At 50.9% G+C, this 20,000-nt stretch overlaps 1 protein-coding gene across 1 annotated transcript in view; it reads left to right on the top strand.

The window, feature by feature from the left end:
• The first annotated feature begins 1,728 nt into the window (after positions 1 to 1,728).
• Positions 1,729 to 20,000, top strand: part of LOC144609676 (polyunsaturated fatty acid 5-lipoxygenase-like) — a 34,612-nt gene continuing 16,340 nt past the window's right edge. Inside the window, exons 1-9 of the mRNA XM_078428179.1 lie at positions 1,729 to 1,892; positions 2,699 to 2,900; positions 7,909 to 7,990; positions 9,733 to 9,855; positions 10,781 to 10,884; positions 12,080 to 12,252; positions 12,888 to 13,028; positions 14,261 to 14,464; positions 16,579 to 16,665. Coding sequence (XP_078284305.1) covers positions 1,746 to 1,892; positions 2,699 to 2,900; positions 7,909 to 7,990; positions 9,733 to 9,855; positions 10,781 to 10,884; positions 12,080 to 12,252; positions 12,888 to 13,028; positions 14,261 to 14,464; positions 16,579 to 16,665 — 1,263 coding nt within the window. The 5' untranslated portion in view covers positions 1,729 to 1,745. The remainder of the gene's footprint in view (positions 1,893 to 2,698; positions 2,901 to 7,908; positions 7,991 to 9,732; positions 9,856 to 10,780; positions 10,885 to 12,079; positions 12,253 to 12,887; positions 13,029 to 14,260; positions 14,465 to 16,578; positions 16,666 to 20,000) is intronic.

Raw genomic sequence — 20,000 nt, 5'->3', positions numbered from 1 at the left:
GAGGGGAGGAAAGCTGAATACAGAGGTGTAGTCAGCAACGTTGTTGAGTGGTGTGGGCTGAATCACCTGCAGCTCAACACCGACAAGACTAAGGAGTTAGTGGTGGGCTTGTTGTAGTTCGTGCCCTATGAACAGAATAGTCAGACAACCGAATTCATTTAACCTCTTTATTCTACTCACCCGGGTGGGAGAGAGTCTAGAAACCGAAGCGTTCAGAAACGCTCAGGAAGCTAGTGTAGTCTCTCTCCCCGAATGCTCACAATTATACACATTTTATACCCTTAATACATGTGCCAGTACATTTCCGTTGCTACCTTATATGGCAAGTTTTACAATGTCCTATAAATCTTTATGTGTCTTTCTGGACCTCCGTGTCCGTTGTGTCCATCGTAACCTCTTCTTTCTTGGGAACAAAGGGCAGTCCATATGGCAAGATGTTCTTCTTAACACTTCAAAGGATGGCTAACCATCAAAGCCTTAAAGCCAGTTGCCCATATCAAAGGATACACTTAGCCATAATCCGCGCTTCCATGCTGACAACAGGATGTCCTGGCAACATAATCGAGCTGAAGCTTCTACACCTTTTTTACACCCCTGCAATAAAACCCATATGGCCACATGCCAAATGTTCGCCCTTACAGACTTTAGGAGGAGAGGAACACCCCTGCCCCTGACTTTAGTCTCCATTAATGGTGTGGATGTGCAGTTTACCAGGGAGTACAAATACCTTGGAGCGTACCTGGACAGTGAACTGGACTGGTTCAGGAACGCTGAGGCCCTGTACAAGAAACATTAATATGGGTGTACTCTGTCCTTATCTATAACTATTTTAAAGCTAATTGGACTCCAGGTTTCTTGCAGTTTGCTGTGACATCTCCAGTCTCTGCCAAGGTAAACACATTAGTTTGATGAATATTTCACGGCACTATAGCCCCTGCTCTGCTGTGCTCTAAGGCCGGTCCTATGGGAGTGGGTTCTCGTTGATATTTGCTTACAAAGACAGTTACAGATTTTCTTGTTTGCTCTCACCCCCCACACAGTTTCACTTGACTGGTTCTTTAGGTGGCACGGTGACGCAGTGGGTAGAGCTGCTGCCCTACAGCACCAGTGACCCAGGTATGAACCTGACTAGAGGTACTGCCTGTACCAAGTTTGTATGTTCTCCCCGTGACCGCGTGGGTGTTCTCCGGGTGCCCCAGTTTGCTCTCACACACCAAAGACGTACAGGGTTGTAGGTTATTGGCTACAGTAAAATTGTAAATTGTCCCTAGTGTGTAAGATAGTGCTCGTGTATGGGGATTGCTGGTCAACACAGACTCGGTGGGCCGAAGGGCCTGTTTCTGCGCTGTATCTCTAAACTAAACTAATCTAAACCTCCGTGTCAGATGACAGGAAGATATTGGGCATTCATTGAGGGGACTAACTCTACCCTGACACTCACGGTTTGCTCCATAATCTGATCTGCACTTGCCTTTGATTAACTAGGAATAAAGCAAGAAATACTCAATTCCCTGCCACCCACATCCCTTGTACATCGTGTAAGGTCACAACAAATGGGTTGGGTTAGATCTTGCCTCCGATAGCAGCTTTCTTGGAATTTGCTGTGACATCTCCAGCCTCTACCAATTAGATAATGAGACAAACATTTCACGTCAACGTATCGCCACCCTACACAATCCCCCGTATATATAGTGCGTGGAGAGAACACTAAACACACAGACAGCAGGATCTTCAGCGAGTCAAACATGGAGGTCTTGTACCAGGTCACTATTGGCACTGGCAATGTGTTCTTCGCTGGGACAAAGGATAAAATATCCGTGATGTTAGTGGGGTCACTTGGCAGCTCCCAGAAGCAGTCCATCAGGAACTTGGTTCCTCTCCGGAGAAGGACGGTGAGTACCTCATTATTTGGAGTATTGCGTGCAGTTCTGGTCACACCATCACAGGCAGGATGTGGAGGCTTTGAAGAGGGTGCAGAGGAGGTTTACCAGAATGGTGCTTGGATTAGGGGTTTCAGCTCTGGGGAGAGGCTGGAGAGATGGATAGTTTTCTCTGGAACGTTGGAGGTTACGGGGAGAGCTGATAGAAGTATATAAAATAATGACAGGCGTAGATAAGGTAGACATTCAGAACCTTTTATCCAGCGTGGAAATGTCCAACACTAGAGTGCACAGCCATGAGGTGAGAGAGAGAAAGTTTAATGGAGATGTGTGGGGCAAAGATTTTTGAAGAGTAAGGGTGGAGGTGGGGATAAGGGTGTGTGAGTGTGGGGTGAGTGAGGGTGGAGGTTGGGGGGGTGAGGGTGGGCAGGGGTAAGAGTGAACATGGTGTTTGGGGATGAGGGTGGGAATGGGAGGGTGAGGATGAGATGGTTGGGGATTGGGGTGTGTGAGTGAGGCTGGGGTTGACAGTGGGGCTGGGGTAAGAGTGAGGGTAGGGATGGGGGGGTGTGGGTGGGGTGGTGTTTGGCGGTGTGGGTGGGAATGGGGATGGGAGGATGTGGGGGTGGGGTGGGAGTGGGGATGGGAAGGTGTGGATGGGAAGGTGTGGATGAGGTAGGTGAGAGCGAGGGTGGGTTTTGGGGTGGGTGTGGGGAGGGATGGGGGGGTGAGGGTGGGGTGAGTGAAGGGGTAGGGTATCTATGGCTCTGCTTTGTGATTGTTTGTGGGGCGGTGGGTTTTTCCCATTTGCTGCACAGGAATGGCGCACACCAGTGAAGACCGAGTCTGAGCTCGGGGACCTCCTGCTGGTGAAACTCTTCAAGGAGACGTATCTGTTTGGTGACGACGACTGGTACTGCAGTTATGTGAAGGTGGAAACCACAAGCAAACTGACCTACAACTTCCCCTGCTACAGCTGGATCACTGATTCCACCCCACTGCAGATCATGGAAGGAGCCGGTACGATGAGTTAGCATCTATGTATATCTATCTATATCTGTATATCTACATCTATCTCCATATCTATCTCCACATCTATATTCTATATCTGTATATATTCTATATATATATTTATATATCTATTTATATCTTTATACCAAAACTCTCGTTTGTTATCTTGTTTGTGACGGAACTTCAGCCAAAACGGTACACGACAGCGCCAAAATTGTAGTCGCACCTTACTCACCATTGTCACTTTAGCGATAATGCAAGTATTTTAATTGAAATTGGTGTTATATTTTTTAAGTTATTCACATTTTAAAGTTTAAAAGGAGGAGAGGGGGAGTGGGGGAGAAGGGAGAGGGGGGGGGTTGAGGAGAGGGGGGGGGGGTGTTGAGGAGAGGGGGGGGGGGAGGGTGCTGCACCAATACAGGAGAGGTTTGGGCCCAGCTGGTCCACTTGGTCTAGTATATATAACATAGAAACATATTAAATAGGTGCAGGAGTAGGCCATTCGGCCCTTCGAGCCTGCACCGCCATTCAATATGATCATGGCTCCAAAGACGTACAGGTATGTAGGTTAATTGGCTGGATAAATGTAAAAATTGTCCCTAGTGGGTGTAGGATAGTGTTAATGTGCGGGGATCGCTGGGCGGCACGGACTTGGTGGGCCAAAAAGGCCTGTTTCCGGCTGTATATATATGATATGATATGATATGATATGATATGGCTGATCATCCAACTCAGTATCCTGTACCTGCCTTCTCTCCATACCCCCTGATCCCATTAAAACTAAAACTCTCGGTTTGTTTGTGTGTATATGTTTATGTGTGTACCATGCCCTCGACACAGCTAAAACGGTACAGGACAGCACGACAATTTTAGGCCCACCCTACTCACCATTACCCTGTGGTGTGAATAACCCCTCTTCTGTTACTTTTTTAAAACAATTTACCTAATAAACTTTAATAAACGCGCTCCCCCACACCCCCTCCCGGAAGGACCAGTGCCCGAGCATGACCTTCCTCCCATGGTGCAGCGCACCGCGGAGGCGGCAACGGCTCCACGGTTGGGTGGGGGGGTGGAGAGGGGGATGGGGGGAGGAGCAGGGGTGGGGAAGAGGGGTGGGAGGAATGAAGGGGATGGGGGAGGGGTGAAGGGGAGGAGGGGGTGCTGCACCAATGCAGGGGAGGGTTGTACCCAACGGGTCCACTTGGTCTAGTTTCCTGATAAAGATTTTGTCACTACAGAGGCTTGTCTACTCTAGTCTAGTTTAGTTTAGTTTGCTGACTTTCCATTCCTGTGACTGATCTTCCTTCCCCTGTGAATTGGTCAATTGTCTCTCGGTCTCCACAGTACTGTTTCTTGGTTAGTTTATTATTGTCACGTGTGCCGAGGTGCAGTGGAAAGCTTTTGTCTGCCTGCTAGCCAGTCAAAGTAAAGACGATACGTGAATACAATCAACCGTCCACAGTGCATAGATAAAGTATAGAGGGTACAACATTCAGTGCAAGATGAAGTCCAATTAAAGATAATACAAAGGTCTTAAATGAGGTAGATGAGAGGTCAAGGCTGCTCCAGCTGATTCAGTTGTGAGCTTTGATTATTCAGACAAAGTCACAGAGCATTTATAACCAATTGACAATGTCCCCTCTCACTTTCTCTCCAATCTAAAGGGGCTGCTCTCAAGGGGCTGCATTTCAGCCCTACACTCCTGATCTTTAGTCACCTGGTAAGAAAAGGTGGGGGAATCTCCTTGTCATAAGTGATAGGAGCAGAATCAGGCCATTCGGCACATCAAGTCTGCTCCGCTATTCAATCATGGCTGATCTATCTCCCTCCTCACCCCATTCTCCTGCCTTCTCCCCATAACCCCTGACACCCTTTACTAATGAAGGATCTACCTATCTCTGCCTTAAAAATATCCATTGACTTGGCTTCCATGGCCTTCTGTGTCAATGAATTCCACAGATTCACCATCCTCTGACTAAAAATATTCCTCATTTCCTTCCTAAAGGAACGTCCTTTAATTCTGAGGCTGTGACCTCTAGTCCCTGTAGTGGAAACACCCTGTCGGTTGCTCTTGGGCCTGGCCAAGATGGCCATTCACAGGTCCAGGCAGCGGGCAGTTGTGGGTTCTGCCCCAGTTGACTGTCTCAACCCTTGTTGCAGTTCCACGTTCATGTCCGCAGCCCCTGGCACGGGAACACACGATGTCCACGGGGACTTTGGAGACTCGGGGGCTCAGGTGTGTCATGGATATGGATGATAATGGTGTCATTTCAAGGTTGATGCAAACTGCACAAGCAGTACTTTGTAACTGTAATTATGCTGTCAACGCTCCTTAGATTCATAGAGCATGGAAACAGTTTCTTATAGACAATAGACAATAGGTGCAGGAGTAGGCCATTCGGCCCTTCGAGCCTGTACGCACCGCCATTCAATGTGATCATGGCTGATCATTCTCAATCAGTACCCCATTCCTGCCTTCTCCCCAAACCCCCTGACTCCGCTATCCTTAAGAGCTCTATCTAGCTCTCTCTTGAATGCATTCAGAGAATTGGCCTCCACTGCCTTCTGAGGCAGAGAATTCCACAGATTCACAACTCTCTGAGTGAAAAAGTTTTTCCTCATCTCCGTTCTAAATGGCCGACCCCTTATTCTTAAACTGTGGCCCCTGATTCTGGACTCCCCCAACATTGGGAACATGTTTCCTGCCTCGAACGTGTCCAACCCCTTAATAATCTTATATGTTTAAATAAGATCCCCTCTCATCCTTCTAAATTCCAGTGTATACAAGCCTAGCCACTCCAGTCTTTCAACATACGACAGTCCCGCCATTCCGGGAATTAACCTAGTAAACCTACACTGCACGCTCTCAATAGCAAGAATATCCTTCCTCAAATTTGGAGACCAAAACTGCACACAGTATTCCAAGTGCGGTCTCACTAGGGCCCTGTACAACTGCAGAAGGACCTCTTAGCTCCTATACTCAACTCCTCTTGTTATGAAGGCCAACATTCCATTGGCTTTCTTCACTGCCTGCTGTACCTGCATGCTTCCTTTCAGTGACTGATGCACTTGGACACCCAGATCTCGTTGTACGTCCCCTTTTCCTAACCTGACACCATTCAGATAATATTCTCCTTTCCTATTATTACCACCAAAGTGGATAACCTCACACTTATCCATATTAAACTGCATCTGCCATGCATCCACCAACTCACACAACCTGTCCAAGTCACCCTGCAACCTCATAGCATCTTCCTCACAGTTCACACTACCACCCAGCTTTGTATCATCTGCAAATTTGCTAATGGTACTTTTAATCCCTGCATCCAAGTCATTAATGTATATTGTAATTAGCTGCGGTCCCAGCACCGAGCCTTGCGGTACCCCACAAGTTACTGCCTGCCATTCTGAAAAGGACCCATTTATCCGCACTCTTTGCTTTCTGTCTGTCAACCAATTTTCTATCCATGTCAGTACCCTACCCCCAATACCATGTGCTCTAATTTTGCCCACTAATCTCCTACGTGGGACCCTGTCAAAGGCTTTCTGAAAGTCGAGGTACACCACATCCATCCACCGATTAGTCAAGCATGATTTCCCCTTCGTAGATCCATGCTGACTCGGAACGATCCTGTTACTGCTATCCAAATGCTCCGCAATTTCGTCTTTTATAATTGACTCCAGCATCTTCCCCACCACTGATGTCAGACTAACTGGTCTATAATTTCCCGTTTTCTCTCTCCCTCCTTTCTTAAAAAGTGGGATAACATTAGCTACCCTCCAATCCACAGGAACTAATGCTGAATCTTTAGAACATTGGAAAATTATCATCAATGCGTCCACAATTTCTAGAGCCACCTCCTTAAGTACCCTGGGATGCAGACCATCAGGCCCAGGGGATTTATCAGCCTTCAGTCCCATCAGTCTACCCAACACCATTTCCTGCCTAATGTGAATTTCCTTCAGTTCTTCCGTCACACTAGGATCTCTGGCCACTTGAACATCTGGGAGATTGTTTGTATCTTCCTTAGTGAAGACAGATCCAAAGTACCGGTTCAACTTCATAACAAGAGGAGTTGAGTATAGGAGCAAAGAGGTCCTTCTTCAGCTCAACTTGCTCGTGCCAACCACATGCCCCATCTACACTGGATCCAGTGGAGATTATGGGGTGAGCTGATTGAAGTATATAAAATGATGACAGGCATAGATAAGGTAGACAGTCAGAACCTTTTTCCCAGCGTGGAAATGTCCAACATTACAGCGCACAGCCATGAGGTGAGAGGGAGACAGTTTAATGGAGATGTGTGGAGCAAAGCTTTTTGGGGAGTGAGGGTGGTGGTGGGAATGGGAGTGTGTGAGTGAGTGAGGGTGGAGGTGGGAATGGGAGTGAGTGAGGGTGGAGGTGGGAATGGGAGTGTGTGAGTGAGTGAGTGAGGGTGGAGGTGGGAATGGGAGTGTGTGAGTGAGTGAGTGAGGGTGGAGGTGGGAATGGGAATGTGTGAGTGAGTGAGTGAGGGTGGAGGTGGGAATGGGAGTGAGTGAATGAGGGTGGAGGTGGGAATGGGAGTGTGTGAGTGAGTGAGTGAGTGAGGGTGACGGTGGTGAGGGTGGGCAGACTGTGCATTCACCCTTTCTATTTCCCTCATGATCTTACACACCTGTCTGTAACGCATCCTCCTGCACTCCAAGGAATAAAGTCTTCAAAAACTCAACCAGATTTGTGAGACGATCTCCCATGTTGGTTGGCAGAGACAAATGGGGCTGAAGGACCTGTTTCCATGCTGTGTGACTCTATCGCAGAACGATTGAGGCAAGACATTGGCCAGTAAATCAGATCACAGCTAATCATTCACCTCAGTGCATTTTCCGCGAGATTCCCATAACCCTCTGACCCTGGAACGTCTGTAAATCTCTCGGAGATTTCTATCAGAGATGGGGAAAGGTTTTGCAAAGCTAGTGCTCTTGGAAAGAGAGTGACGTTTGGTGTATGTCCTGATCATCTGTAACTATTCTCCAGCCCGGAAAAGACACGAGTGCAACTCTCCTATCTTGGAACAATTCTGGGTAGAAGAAATGCAGAAGAGGCAAGAAGAATATCAGTGAGTAGATACCGTGCCGAATAACGAAAAGCCTTGATAGAGTGGATGTGGTGGGATAATTTAGGACAGGAGGGCACAGCCTCAGAATATAAAGATGCACCTTTACAATGGAGATGAGGAGGAGGAATTTCTTTAGCCAGAGGGAGGTGAATCTATGGAATTCATTGCCACAGACGGCAGTGGAGGCCAAGTCTTTGGGTATTTTAAAAGCAGATTGACTGGAGCTTGATTAGTACGGAGTGTCAATGGTTATGGGGAGAAGGCAGAAGAATGGGGTTGAGAGGGAAATATAGATCAGCCATGATCGAATAGCAGAGTGGACTCCAAGGAATAAAGTCCTTGTGACTTCTTCAAAAAACTCAGATTCGTGAGACATGATCTCCCATGTTGGTCGGCAGAGACATATTGGGCTGAAGGGCCCGGGGAGGAGGGCAGTGCTGGGGAGGGGGACAGTGCTGGGGAGGGGGCCAGTGCTGGGGGAGGGGGGCAGTGCTGGGGAGGGGGCCAGTGCTGGGGGAGGGGGGCAGTGCTGGGGAGGGGGACAGTGCTGGGGAGGGGGGCAGTGCTGGGGAGGGGGCCAGTGCTGGGGGAGGGGGGCAGTGCTGGGGAGGGGGCAGTGCTGGGGAGGGGGCAGTGCTGGGGGAGGGGGGCAGTGCTGGGGGAGGGGGCAGTGCTGGGGGAGGGGGCAGTGCTGGGGGAGGGGGGCAGTGCTGGGGGAGGGGGGCAGTGCTGGGGGAGGGGGGCAGTGCTGGGGGAGGGGGGCAGTGCTGGGGGAGGGGGGCAGTGCTGGGGGAGGGAGTCAGTACAGGGGAGGGGGCAGTGCTGGGGAGGGGGCAATGCAGGGGGAGGGGGCAGTGCTGGGGTAGTGGGGTCAGTGCTGGGGGAGGACTCAATGCAGGGGGAGGGGGGCAGTGCTGGGGAGGGGGGCAGTGCTGGGGAGGGGGGCAGTGCTGGGGAGGGGGGCAGTGCTGGGGGAGGGAGTCAGTACAGGGGGAGGGGGGCAGTGCTGGGGAGGGGGCAGTGCTGGGGAGGGGGGCAGTGCTGGGGGAGGGAGTCAGTACAGGGGGAGGGGCAGTGCTGGGGAGGGGGCAGTGCTGGGGGAGGGAGTCAGTACAGGGGGAGGGGGGCAGTGCTGGGGAGGGGGCAGTGCTGGGGTAGTGGGGTCAGTGCTGGAGGGGGGAGTCAGTGCAGGGGGGAGGGGGCAGTGCTGGGGGAGGGGCAGTGCAGGGGGACGGGCAGTGCAGGAGGAGGGGGCAGTGCGGGGGAGGGGGGCAGTGCTGGGGTAGTGGGGGCAGTGCAGGGGGAGGGGGCAGTGCAGGGGGAGGGGGCAGTGCTGGGGGAGGGGGCAGTGCAGGGGGAGGGGGCCAGTGCTGGGGGACGGGTCTGTTCTGGGGTAGTGGTGTGCTGGGAGAGGGGGGGGGTGGAACACATTGCCAGGGGTAAAGACATACAATAGTGGTGTTTAAGAGGCTTTTAGCAATATAGAAGTACAGGGAATAGAGGGATATGGATGATGTACAGGCAGGTGAGATCAGTTTAACTTGGCATGTTTCAGCATGTTCCTGTGCCGGTCCATGTTATATATGCTACCTTTTCTATTGTGTCTCAGAGATTTACTCAGTGCTTCGGCTCGGTTGTTTGATGTGTTAGTGCTGATATCGGTACAAACAACAAATTGATTCATCTCTGAATTACTGAATACTTTCATGCGTCCTTAAGGAAAGTCACATCTGATGTTTCAGGTGGGCTGTTTATGCACCAGGTTGGCCCCAAAAAATCCACCATGATAAAGCCAAGGACTTGCCGATAAATGCCAAGATCCCACTTGAAAGACCAATGGGCATTCTCCTCACCATCGAGGAGACGTAAGTATTGGAACGTCACGGGGCGATGCTCAAAATGGGCCCGGTTGGGATCCTGGAGTGTGTACGGATGGTCCCGACCCAGAATGTCACCCATTCCTGTTGTGCATGGTGCCGACACCAAATCATCCTTCAGTCCTGCAGCCCACTGGCGGCCACATCATGTACATGTCAGTGGTATCTCCAGGCCACTGCCCTCGGCCCACATGTGACCCCCTCTGGCCGCACAGAGCCCGGCTTCTGACCCACTCTGTCTTTAACCCAGATTTAGTTTAGTTCAGACATACTGTATGGAAATAGGCCCTTCGACCCACCGAGTCCATGCCGACCAGCGATCCCTGCACATTAACACTACCTTGCACACACAAAGGACAATTTACACTTATACCAAGCCATTTAAACCACAAACCTGTACGTCTGGAGTGTGGGAGAAAACTAAAGATCTTGGAGAAAACCCACGCGGTCACAGGGAGAACGTACAAACTCCGTACAGACAGACAGGATGGAACGCAGATCTCTGGCGCTGTAAGTGCAGCAAGGCAGCAGCTCTTCCGCTGTGCCACTGTTTCTTGCCCCCCAGACTGACCACATCCGACCTTGCCCCCCCGACTGCCCCCCGCAACCATGCCCCCGCGACCATGCCCCCCCCCCCCTGCCCCCCCCCCCCCCGGCCGCCGCCCCGGCCCCTGCCCCCCCCCCCCCCGGCCCCTGCCCCCCCCCCCCCCCCCGGCCCCTGCCCCCTCGGCCCCTGCCCCCTCGGCCCCTGCCCCCCCCCCCCCCCCCGCCGGCCGCTGCCCCCCGCCCCCTGCTCCAGCTGTGGTCTGTGGTTGGGTCGACCAAAACATCTGGATGGCTGTGAAGCAAACGCCTGACATCGGCAGTCCTTCATGTCCGGCTGAACCTGTTGCTTCTGTCTTTGTTTCTGTAGCAGTTCAAAGCTGTTTCCGCTTGAGGGTCAGACTGAGGTTCAGCCTTCCACCTACAAGAGTCAGACTGAGGCTCAGCCTTCCACCTACACAACTTCAGTCAAAGGTACGTTTTTCCTCAGATCCTGAGTCCCTGGGTCCCAGCTGCCCAAACCTCTCTTCTCCGACCACAGCCTCAGTAGAAAAGGATGGATCTCCAAAATGGAGATGAGGAGGAATTTCTGTAGCCAGAGGGTGGTGAATGTGTGGAATTCATTACGGCAGACGGCTGTGGAGGCCAAGTCAGTGGGTATTTTTAAAGCAGCGATTAATAGGTTCTTGAATATTAAGGGTGCCAAAGGTTATGGGGAGAAGGCAGGAGAATTGGGTTGAGGGGGAAAATTAGATTATGCACGATTGAATGGTGGAGTAGACTCAATGGGCCGAATGGCCTAATTCTGCTCCTATACCTATGGACTTATGGACTCAACATCCCATGGTTTCACTGTCGCTGGTACAGAACTGCCGCCACCCGCATTGTCACTAACCACTGTGTGTGGGGAGCTCCCTGTAGGGGGTTGTGGGTGGTGGGCAGGGCTGTGATGCCCTTCCCTGTATTGCCCACCACCAACACTGGTGCCAAGAGGACAGCGGCCAACTCAGGCTGGGCACGACTTCAACACTGCTGGAAACTCTGCCACTGGTTGGGAAGCCAGAGGTGGAGGGGCCAAGTCGTCCCGTGGGTGAGGGGAGGGGCCAGTGGAGCAGAAAGTCTCCCAGACTCATCTGACACCTCTTGAACTTCTGTCCAGTGGCAATCTGCTCCAAGTGACATGTAGCCTCTGAGAATCTGTTGAGTGGGAGAGACGGACACAGTGCCATGGGGTTAATGCAAGAAATCTTACTGCCATACATTGATGAAGTTGGGTGGCACGGTGGCGCAGCTGGTAGAGTGGCTGCTTCACAGTGCCAGAGACCTGAGTTCGATACTGACCTCGGGTGCTGTCCGTGTGTGTGTGTGTGTGGAGTTTGCACGTCCTCCCTGTGACCTCGTGGGTTTCCTCTGGGTGTTCTGGTTTCCACCCACACTCCAATGATGTGCGAGTTTGTAGGTTAATTGGCTTGTGCAAATTGCCCCTAGTGTGCAGGGAATGGAAGAGAAAGTGGGATACATAGAACTAGTGTGAAGCTGATTGGTGGTCGGTGTGGACTCGGAGGGTTGAAGGATCTGTTTCCACGCTGCATCTGTGAACTAAACTCGAACTAATGTCCATTCTTCCAATGTCGGATGAGATGAACGTGTGTCTGCTTTGTTTCATCAGACTATGTGAATGAGCATTGGAAAGACGACTGGTTATTTGGTTATCAGTTCCTGAACGGATTGAACCCCATTCTCATCAAACAGTGTAAAGAGATTCCAGAAAAGTTCCCTGTGACCGAGGCAATGGTCGGCCCCTTTCTTGGACCAAATACTAGTCTGCAGCAGGAAGCCCAGGTCAGTCGCAACACGGCTCCCACCATCAGCGAACACGTGGAGTACAACCTCTGACGTTCCAGAGAAAACAAGCCGAGTCTATCCAACCTCTCCCTTGTACCTGAAACCCTCTAATCCAGGCAGCATTCGAGTAAACCCCCTCTTCACCCTCTCCAAAGCCTCCATCTTTCCGGTAATGGAGTGACCAGAATTGCACGCTTTGCTCCAAATGCCTTCTATGAATAAATGTCCTTTATGAATAAACCAGTTCTGAATCCATATGACCAAGTCACGCCTCTCATAATTGTATTCACTTCTATCAAGTCTCCCCTCAACCTCTGACGTTCCAGAGAAAAGAATCTAAGTCAATCCAACCTCTCCCTGTAGCTGTTGCCCTCCAGTCCAGGCAAGCCTCCAATATTGCAACCAGCCCTTGAAGGAAACGAGGACTGACCCAGCTTTGTGTCTGCAGTCTGAGGTTGCCAATCAACAAGTGTGCAAGCATTAATGAACTCAACAGTCATTAACAAGATGATTTTGCAGCAGAATTTTGGAAACAAGACTGCCTCCTTCCTGGCTTTCTGTTGCATGTGGAACTTGCTTGCTGACGTAGTCCACCAGTTCTTTTTACATGTCAGGTCCTGTTCTCATTACAGAAAGGGAATATATACCTTGTTGACTACGAGATGCTGGATGGGATTAAAGCCAATCCGGTAGCCGGGCACGAATATCTCGCAGCACCAATGTGTCTTCTGTACGCGAATCCAATGAACGGACTACTCCCAATTGCCATCCAGGTACGGTCTCTCCCGCCCCCACCAGCCCTGCTCCTGCATCCTTCCTGAACACCCCTTTTCTCACTCTTCCTCCAGGGCTATTCTCAAAGTAATGCAACTCTCGTCTTCAGCTGATGAAGTTCTTTAGGCTTTGCATGTCTGAGACTGTTTCTTCATCTGTCTTGCTCTTCCTTTCTCTGAATTGGACAATTCTAGGCCTCCATAGTTATCCAACGTGGAAACAGGCCCTTGGGCCCAACTTGCCCCATACCGACCAACATGCCCCACCTACACTAGTCCCACCTGCCCCCATCGACCACCATACACCACCTATACTAGTCCCACCTGCCCACACCGACCAACATGCCCCACCTACACAAGTCCCACCTGCCCCCACCGACCAACATGCCCCACCTACACTAGTCCCACCTGCCCACACAGACCAACATGCCCCACCTACACTAGTCCCACCTGCCCCCACCGACCAACATGCTCCACCTACACTAGTCCCACCTGCCCCCACCGACCAACATGCCCCACCTACACTAGTCCCACCTGCCCCCACCGACCACCATACCCCACCTATACTAGTCCCACCTGCCCACACTGACCAATATGCCCCATCTACACTAGTCCCACCGCCCACACCGGCCAACATGCCCCACCTACACTCGTCCCACCTGCCCACACCGACCAACATGCCCCATCTACACTAGTCCCACGTGCCCACACCGACCAACATGCCCCACCTACACTAGTGTAACCTGCATGCATTTGGCCCATATCCCTCTAAACCTGTCCTATTCATGTACCTGTCTAAATGTTTCTTAAACGTTGCAATAGTTCCTGCCTCAACTCCTTCCTTTGGCAACTCGTTCTAGACACCTACCATCCTTTGTGTGAAAAAGTTACCCCTCGGGTTCCTATTGAATCTTTCCCCCCTCACCTTAAACCTACGCCGTCTGTGGCAATGAATTCCACAGATTCACCACCCTCTGGCTAAATAGATTTTCCCTCATCTCCGTTCTACGGGTACGTCCTTTAATTCTCAGGCTGTGCCCTCTGGCTAAAGAAATTCCTCCTCATGCTGCTGTCCTCAGTTTAGTTTAGAGATACAGTGTGGAATCAGACCTGGGTCTCTGGTGCTGTCAGGCACCATCTCTACCGCTGTGTCACCTCTGCTCTTTGCTGTCCTGTCTCACTCATGTCATTCCGCTTGCCTTGGGTTTACCTGTGAATTGTGTTATTGACAGATCAGCCAGCACCCTGGGCCGGAGTGCCCGATATTTCTGCCGAGCGACAGAGAGTTGGACTGGCGTCTGGCCAAGATCTGGGTCCGCAACGCTGACTCGCAGGTTCACCAGCTGGTCTCACACTTGCTCAGGACACACCTGTTTGGTGAAGTCTTCTGTATCGCAACTTTACGCAAGCTCACAAGTGCACACCCGATATTCAAGGTACTCCCAGGTCAAGCGCAGTGTCTTGTGAACAAAGCAGAGCTTTGGAGCAGTTAGCAGAGAGAGCCGCCAGCTTTGCTACACTATGACGGTGGAGCTAACCTTCTCACTCACACCACGGCCACTGTTCTTCCAATGTCCACAGCAGTTGTAGTCGAGAGTGACGATGCAAATGTAGACCGTGCAGCACTGACACGGGTCCTTCAGCTCATCACGTCTGTGCCCACCATGCCAATCTAGTTAATGCCCTCTGCCCTCACAAGGTCCATATCCCCCCCCATTCCCTGCCTGACCCTGTGCCTGTCTAAGTAAACAGTAGAGCACATGAACAGGCCCTTCAGACCATCACATCTGTGTAACCATGATGTCAGTCTTTGCCTGCACCTGGTCCATACCCCCCCCCCCCCCCTCCCCCCCCACATTCCCTGCCTGACCATGTGTCTTTCTAAAGGAACAGTACAGAACAGGCCCTAAAGCCCACAATGTCTGTGCTGAACATGATGCCTGGACAGAATCCTATCTGCCTGCACATGATCCATATCCCCCCATTCCCTGCACTTCCATGTGCTTATCTAAAAGTCTCTTAAAAAACACCATTGAATCTGCCTGCATCACCATCCTGGCAGGGCATTGCACGCACCCACCACCCTCTGTATCAAGTAAAAGCTTGCCCTGCACAACTCCTCTCCACATTGACCCTCTCGCCTTATAGCTCTGCCCTCTAGGATTTGATATTTCCACCATGCGAAAAGGATTCTGAGTAAATAACGCCTTTCACAATTTTACAAAAACGTCCATCAGCACCTTTACGTTTATGATTAAATCAATTAAGATCTAGATTTACGAATGTTACTGCCGAGGTTCAGTGAAAGCTTTGTTTTGTTTGCTGTCCAATCAGATCAGATTTAAACAAAACAATCAGGTCAAACTCAAGAACAATAGCAGGAGCAAAGGGGAAGAAAATATCCTGATCCCTCCGATGAGAACTTGGTGGGAGGAGTGTCTACCTCACTTACTGCAGAGTGTAGAGGAACAAGCAACTACCCCCCCACCCTCCACCATGTTCCCCTCCCTCATTCCCCCACTCTCCATTCCCCCTCCCTCTATCCACCCCTTCAACATGACCTCACCCTCCACCCCTACCCCTCCATCTCCCCATTCTCCCCCTCCCACCCTCTATCCCCTCCTCCCCTCACATGTCCCCATCCACACCGTTCCCGACAGCCCCCATCCCCCTTTCCCCCCCACAAGCCCCCACCTTCCTCCCCCTTATCCCCCCCTCCACAAGTAGAAACATCTGGGATTTGGAGGTTGCTGTTTTGAGCGTTGCTGTGAATGTTTCTGAGAGTGTGTTCATGATGCCCATCAGAACGAGTCTTCCACACATCTGTGATGTCTCCACCAGTGGCAGAGTGTTTGCTCCCTGCATCCCAGCGAGTGCACACTGGAGCACTTCACTTAATGAGGCCGGGTTTGGGATGACACTTCTCCCTTGTGCCAGTCCCTCTCAACACGAAGCTCAACTGAATGGCGGTGATGGACACGAAGGGCTGGATTAACTCATTGCCTTTAGACAGCATCTCTGGAGTAACATGGATAGGTGACGTTTCACAGAGTGCTGGAGTAACTCAGTGCCTTTAGGCAGCATCTCTGGAGTAACATGGATAGGTGACGTTTCATGTCAGGACCCTCCACAGTGCTGAGGCCAGGCGCCAGCTCTAAGACACCTCCACAAACCTACCCCATGACCATGACCCATAGATGGACCCCAACACCAGGCCGTCATCTCCCAGACTTTTCTAATCTCATCGCCTATGACGATCTCCCCTCCATAGCCTCCAACCTCATGGTTCCCCAGCCTCGCACGGCTCACTTCTATTTCCTCCCCAAACTCTCCAAGCAGGACTGCCCCCTGGCAGTCTCATTGTCTGCCTGCTCTTTACCACTGAGCTCATCTCGATTCCATCCTATCCGCCAACCCCTTGTCCAGTTCCCTCCCATCTACATCCGAGGCACTTCACACGCCCTTCAACACTTTGACTGACGGTGAAGTTTGTCACCTCTTTATCTTGCCTAACGTTGCTCAAAGTAAGTTCAAACTTTTCACCTTTCAGCTTTTGATGCCTCATGTGAAATATACTTTGCACATCAACATTATGGGGAGGGATCGCCTCTTCTCCGAAGGTGAGGTCTTTGATCAGGTGAGCCTGTTATTCCATATTTTTATTGGAAGTATTTAGGATATATTGGCTGTTCAGAAATCCTAATTTCACAGTCATTGACTTGTCGAGTCATACAACACGAAACAGTCCTTTAACACAAGGAAGCTCAGAATCTGGTCAGAATCTGCAGTTGTACAGGGCCCTAGTGAGACCGCACCTGGAGTACTGTGTGCAGTTTTGGTCTCCTAATTTGAGGAAGGATATTGTTGCTATTGAGGTCGTGCAGGTTAGGTTCACTAGGTTAATTCCCGGAATGGTGGGACTGTCGTATGTTGAAAGACTGGAGCGACTAGGCTTGTATACACTGGAATTTAGAAGGATGTTAGGGAATCTTATTGAAACATATAAGATTATTAAGGGGTTGGACAAGTTAGAGGCAGGAAACATGTTCCCAATGTTGGGGGAGTCCAGAACCAAGGGCCACAGTTTAAGAATAAGGGGTAGGCCATTTAGAACGGAGATGAGGAAAAACTTTTTCAGTCAGAGAGTTGTAAATCTGTGGAATTCCTGCCTCGGAAGGCAGTGGAGGCCAATTCTCTGGATGCGTTCAAGAGAAAGCTAGATAGAGCTCTTAAAGATAGCGGTGTCGGGATATGGGGAGAAAGCAGGAACGGGGTACTGATTGTGAATGATCAGCCATGATCACATTGAATGGTGGTGCTGGCTCGAAGGGCCGAATGGCCACCTCCTGCAACTATTGTCTATTGAATGTAGGTGGAAGGGGAGGGGGGAAGACTTAGGTGCGAGTCCAGAGGGGGGAGAGAGTGAAAAAGAAAGGAGGAGGGGTGAGGTTTTTTAGTTACCAAAAATTGTAGAATTCAATGTCCATTCGATACTTGAGTGGTCTATATAAGACAGCAAGATGTAAGGGCAGAATTAGGCCATTTGGCCCATTGAATGAAGTACCCCACCCATTTATAATGGCTATCTGTTTCTCTCTCATCCCCATTCTCCTGCCTCTCACCCTTACCAATCAAGAATCCTTCGATCACCGCTTTAAAAATACCCAATGACTTGGCCTTCAGAGCCGTCTGTGGCAATGAATTTGTGTTGGCAGACATCACCGATCAAAGCCAGCCTGCCCATCTGCAGCCATCCTGTGGTGACACCTTCAGTGCTGGCCTGGGCTCTAGTGGAGAAGCAGGGGAGTGTTCAGTGTCTATCCCCCACACCCCTCACCCTGGCCCATCCTGGCTGTTCCACTTAATTACTCAGTTTCTGGCCATTACATTTGCAGCTTTGGCACAGGATTAACAACGGCAAACAGTTAAAGGAAGAATTCATCATTTAGTTTCGAGATGCAGCCCACCGAGTTCATGCTGACCATCGATCACCTCTTCACCTGCACTCTCTTGTTTCTCCAATTCTGAAGAAGGGTCTATTTCTAAGTCATCCCACTTTCTCATCCACTCCCGACACACTAGGGGGCAATTTACAGAGGCCAATGAACCTACAAACCCGCCCGTCTTTGGGATATGGGAGAGAACCTGAGCACCTGAAGGAAACCCAGGCAGAAACCACACAGACAGCACCCGTACTCAGAATGGACAGGACCTGTGCTCTAGATCTGTGAGGCAGCAGCTCTACCCGCTGTGCAACTGTGCTGCCCTCATTCTAAATTCTTAAATACAATGTGCATCCCATTAAAAAAAATACTTCCAGGGAACAAAGGAATATCTGACATGGAAAACACAAAGTGCTGGAGTAACTCAGTGAGTCAGGCAGCATCTGTGGAGAACATGGATAGGTGACGTTTCACAGAGTGCTGGAGTAACTCAGCGGGTCAGGCAGCATCCCTAGAGAACATGGATAGGTGATATATTCACAAAATGCTGGAGTAACTCAGCAGGTCAGGCAGCATCTCGGGAGAGAAGGAATGGGTGACGTTTCGGGTCGAGACCCTTCTTCAGACTGATGTCGGGGGTGGGACAAAGGAAGGATATAGGTGGAGACAGGAAGATAGAGGGAGATCTGGGAAGGAGGAGGGGAAGGGAGGGACAGAGGAGCTATCTGAAGTTGGAGAAGTCGACGTTCATACCACCGGGCCGCAAACTGCCCAGGCGAAATATGAGGTGCTGCTCCTCCAATTTCCGGCGGGCCTCACTATGGCACTGGAGGAGGCCCATGACAGAGAGGTCAGACTGGGAATGGGAGGGGGAGTTAAAGTGCTGGGCCACCGGGAGATCAGTTGCGTTAATGCGGACCGAGCGCAGGTGTTCAGCGAAGCGATCGCCGAGCCTGCGCTTGGTTTCGCCGATATAAATAAGTTGACATCTAGAGCAGCGGATGCAGTAGATGAGGTTGGAGGAGGTGCAGGTGAACCTCTGTCTCACCTGGAAAGACTGTTTGGGTCCTTTGATGGAGTTGAGGGGGGAGGTAAAGGGACAGGTGTTGCATCTCGTGCGGTTGCAAGGGAAAGTGCCCGGGGTTAGGGTGGTTTGGGTAGGAAGGGACGAGTGGACCAGGGAGTTGCGGAGGGAACGGTCTCTGCGGAACGGTGATATTTTGGGCCAAGACCCTTCTTCAGAATTGGAGAAACAAGAGACTGCAGGTGCTAGAGTCTGCAGTGAAACACAAAGTGCTGGAGGAACTCTGGGTCAGGCAGCATCTGTGGAGGGAGGTAATGGACAGACAACTCTTCGGGTTGGGACCCTTCTTCAGACGGAACCGCTGAGGTTTCATAGAACAGTAGAGCAAAGGAACCGAAGATGTTTAGACCGAACATGATGCCAAGTTAAATTGATCCCACCTGCGTGCACACGATCCATGTTCCTCTATTCCCTGCATTTCTATGTGCTTATCTTAAACCACTACCGTATCTGCCTCCACCACCACGCCTGGCAGCACGTTCCAGGCCCCCACCTCTCTCCACGTAAACAACAAAACGGCCTGCACATCTCCATTAAACCTTTAGATAAACACAAAATGCTGGAATAACTCAGCGGGACGGGCAGCATCTCTGGATAGAAGGAATGGGTGAGATCCTTCTTCAGACTGAGTCAGGGGAGGGAGTTGAGAGATGAGGAAGTGTAAGAGATCAAAAGAGATGCAAATCAAGGAAAATGTCGAATACATCATTATTAGCTGGGAGAAGGTGACAACAAAGTAAACAGATGGTGGAAGAACTGGAAAGGGGAGGGATGGAGAGAGAGGGAAAGCAAGGGTTAGTTGGAGTTAGAGGTCAATGTTCATACCCCTGGGGTGTAAACTGCCCAAGCGAAATATGAGGTGCTGTTACTCCAATATGCGCTGGGCCTCACTCTGACAATGGAGGAGGCCCAGGACAGAAAGGTCAGTGTGGGAATGGGAGGGGG

This window comes from Rhinoraja longicauda, chromosome 34 (genome assembly GCF_053455715.1).
Source record: "Rhinoraja longicauda isolate Sanriku21f chromosome 34, sRhiLon1.1, whole genome shotgun sequence".
NCBI classification, from domain to species: domain Eukaryota; kingdom Metazoa; phylum Chordata; class Chondrichthyes; order Rajiformes; family Arhynchobatidae; genus Rhinoraja; species Rhinoraja longicauda.
This window is presented reverse-complemented; position numbering and strand designations above follow the sequence as displayed.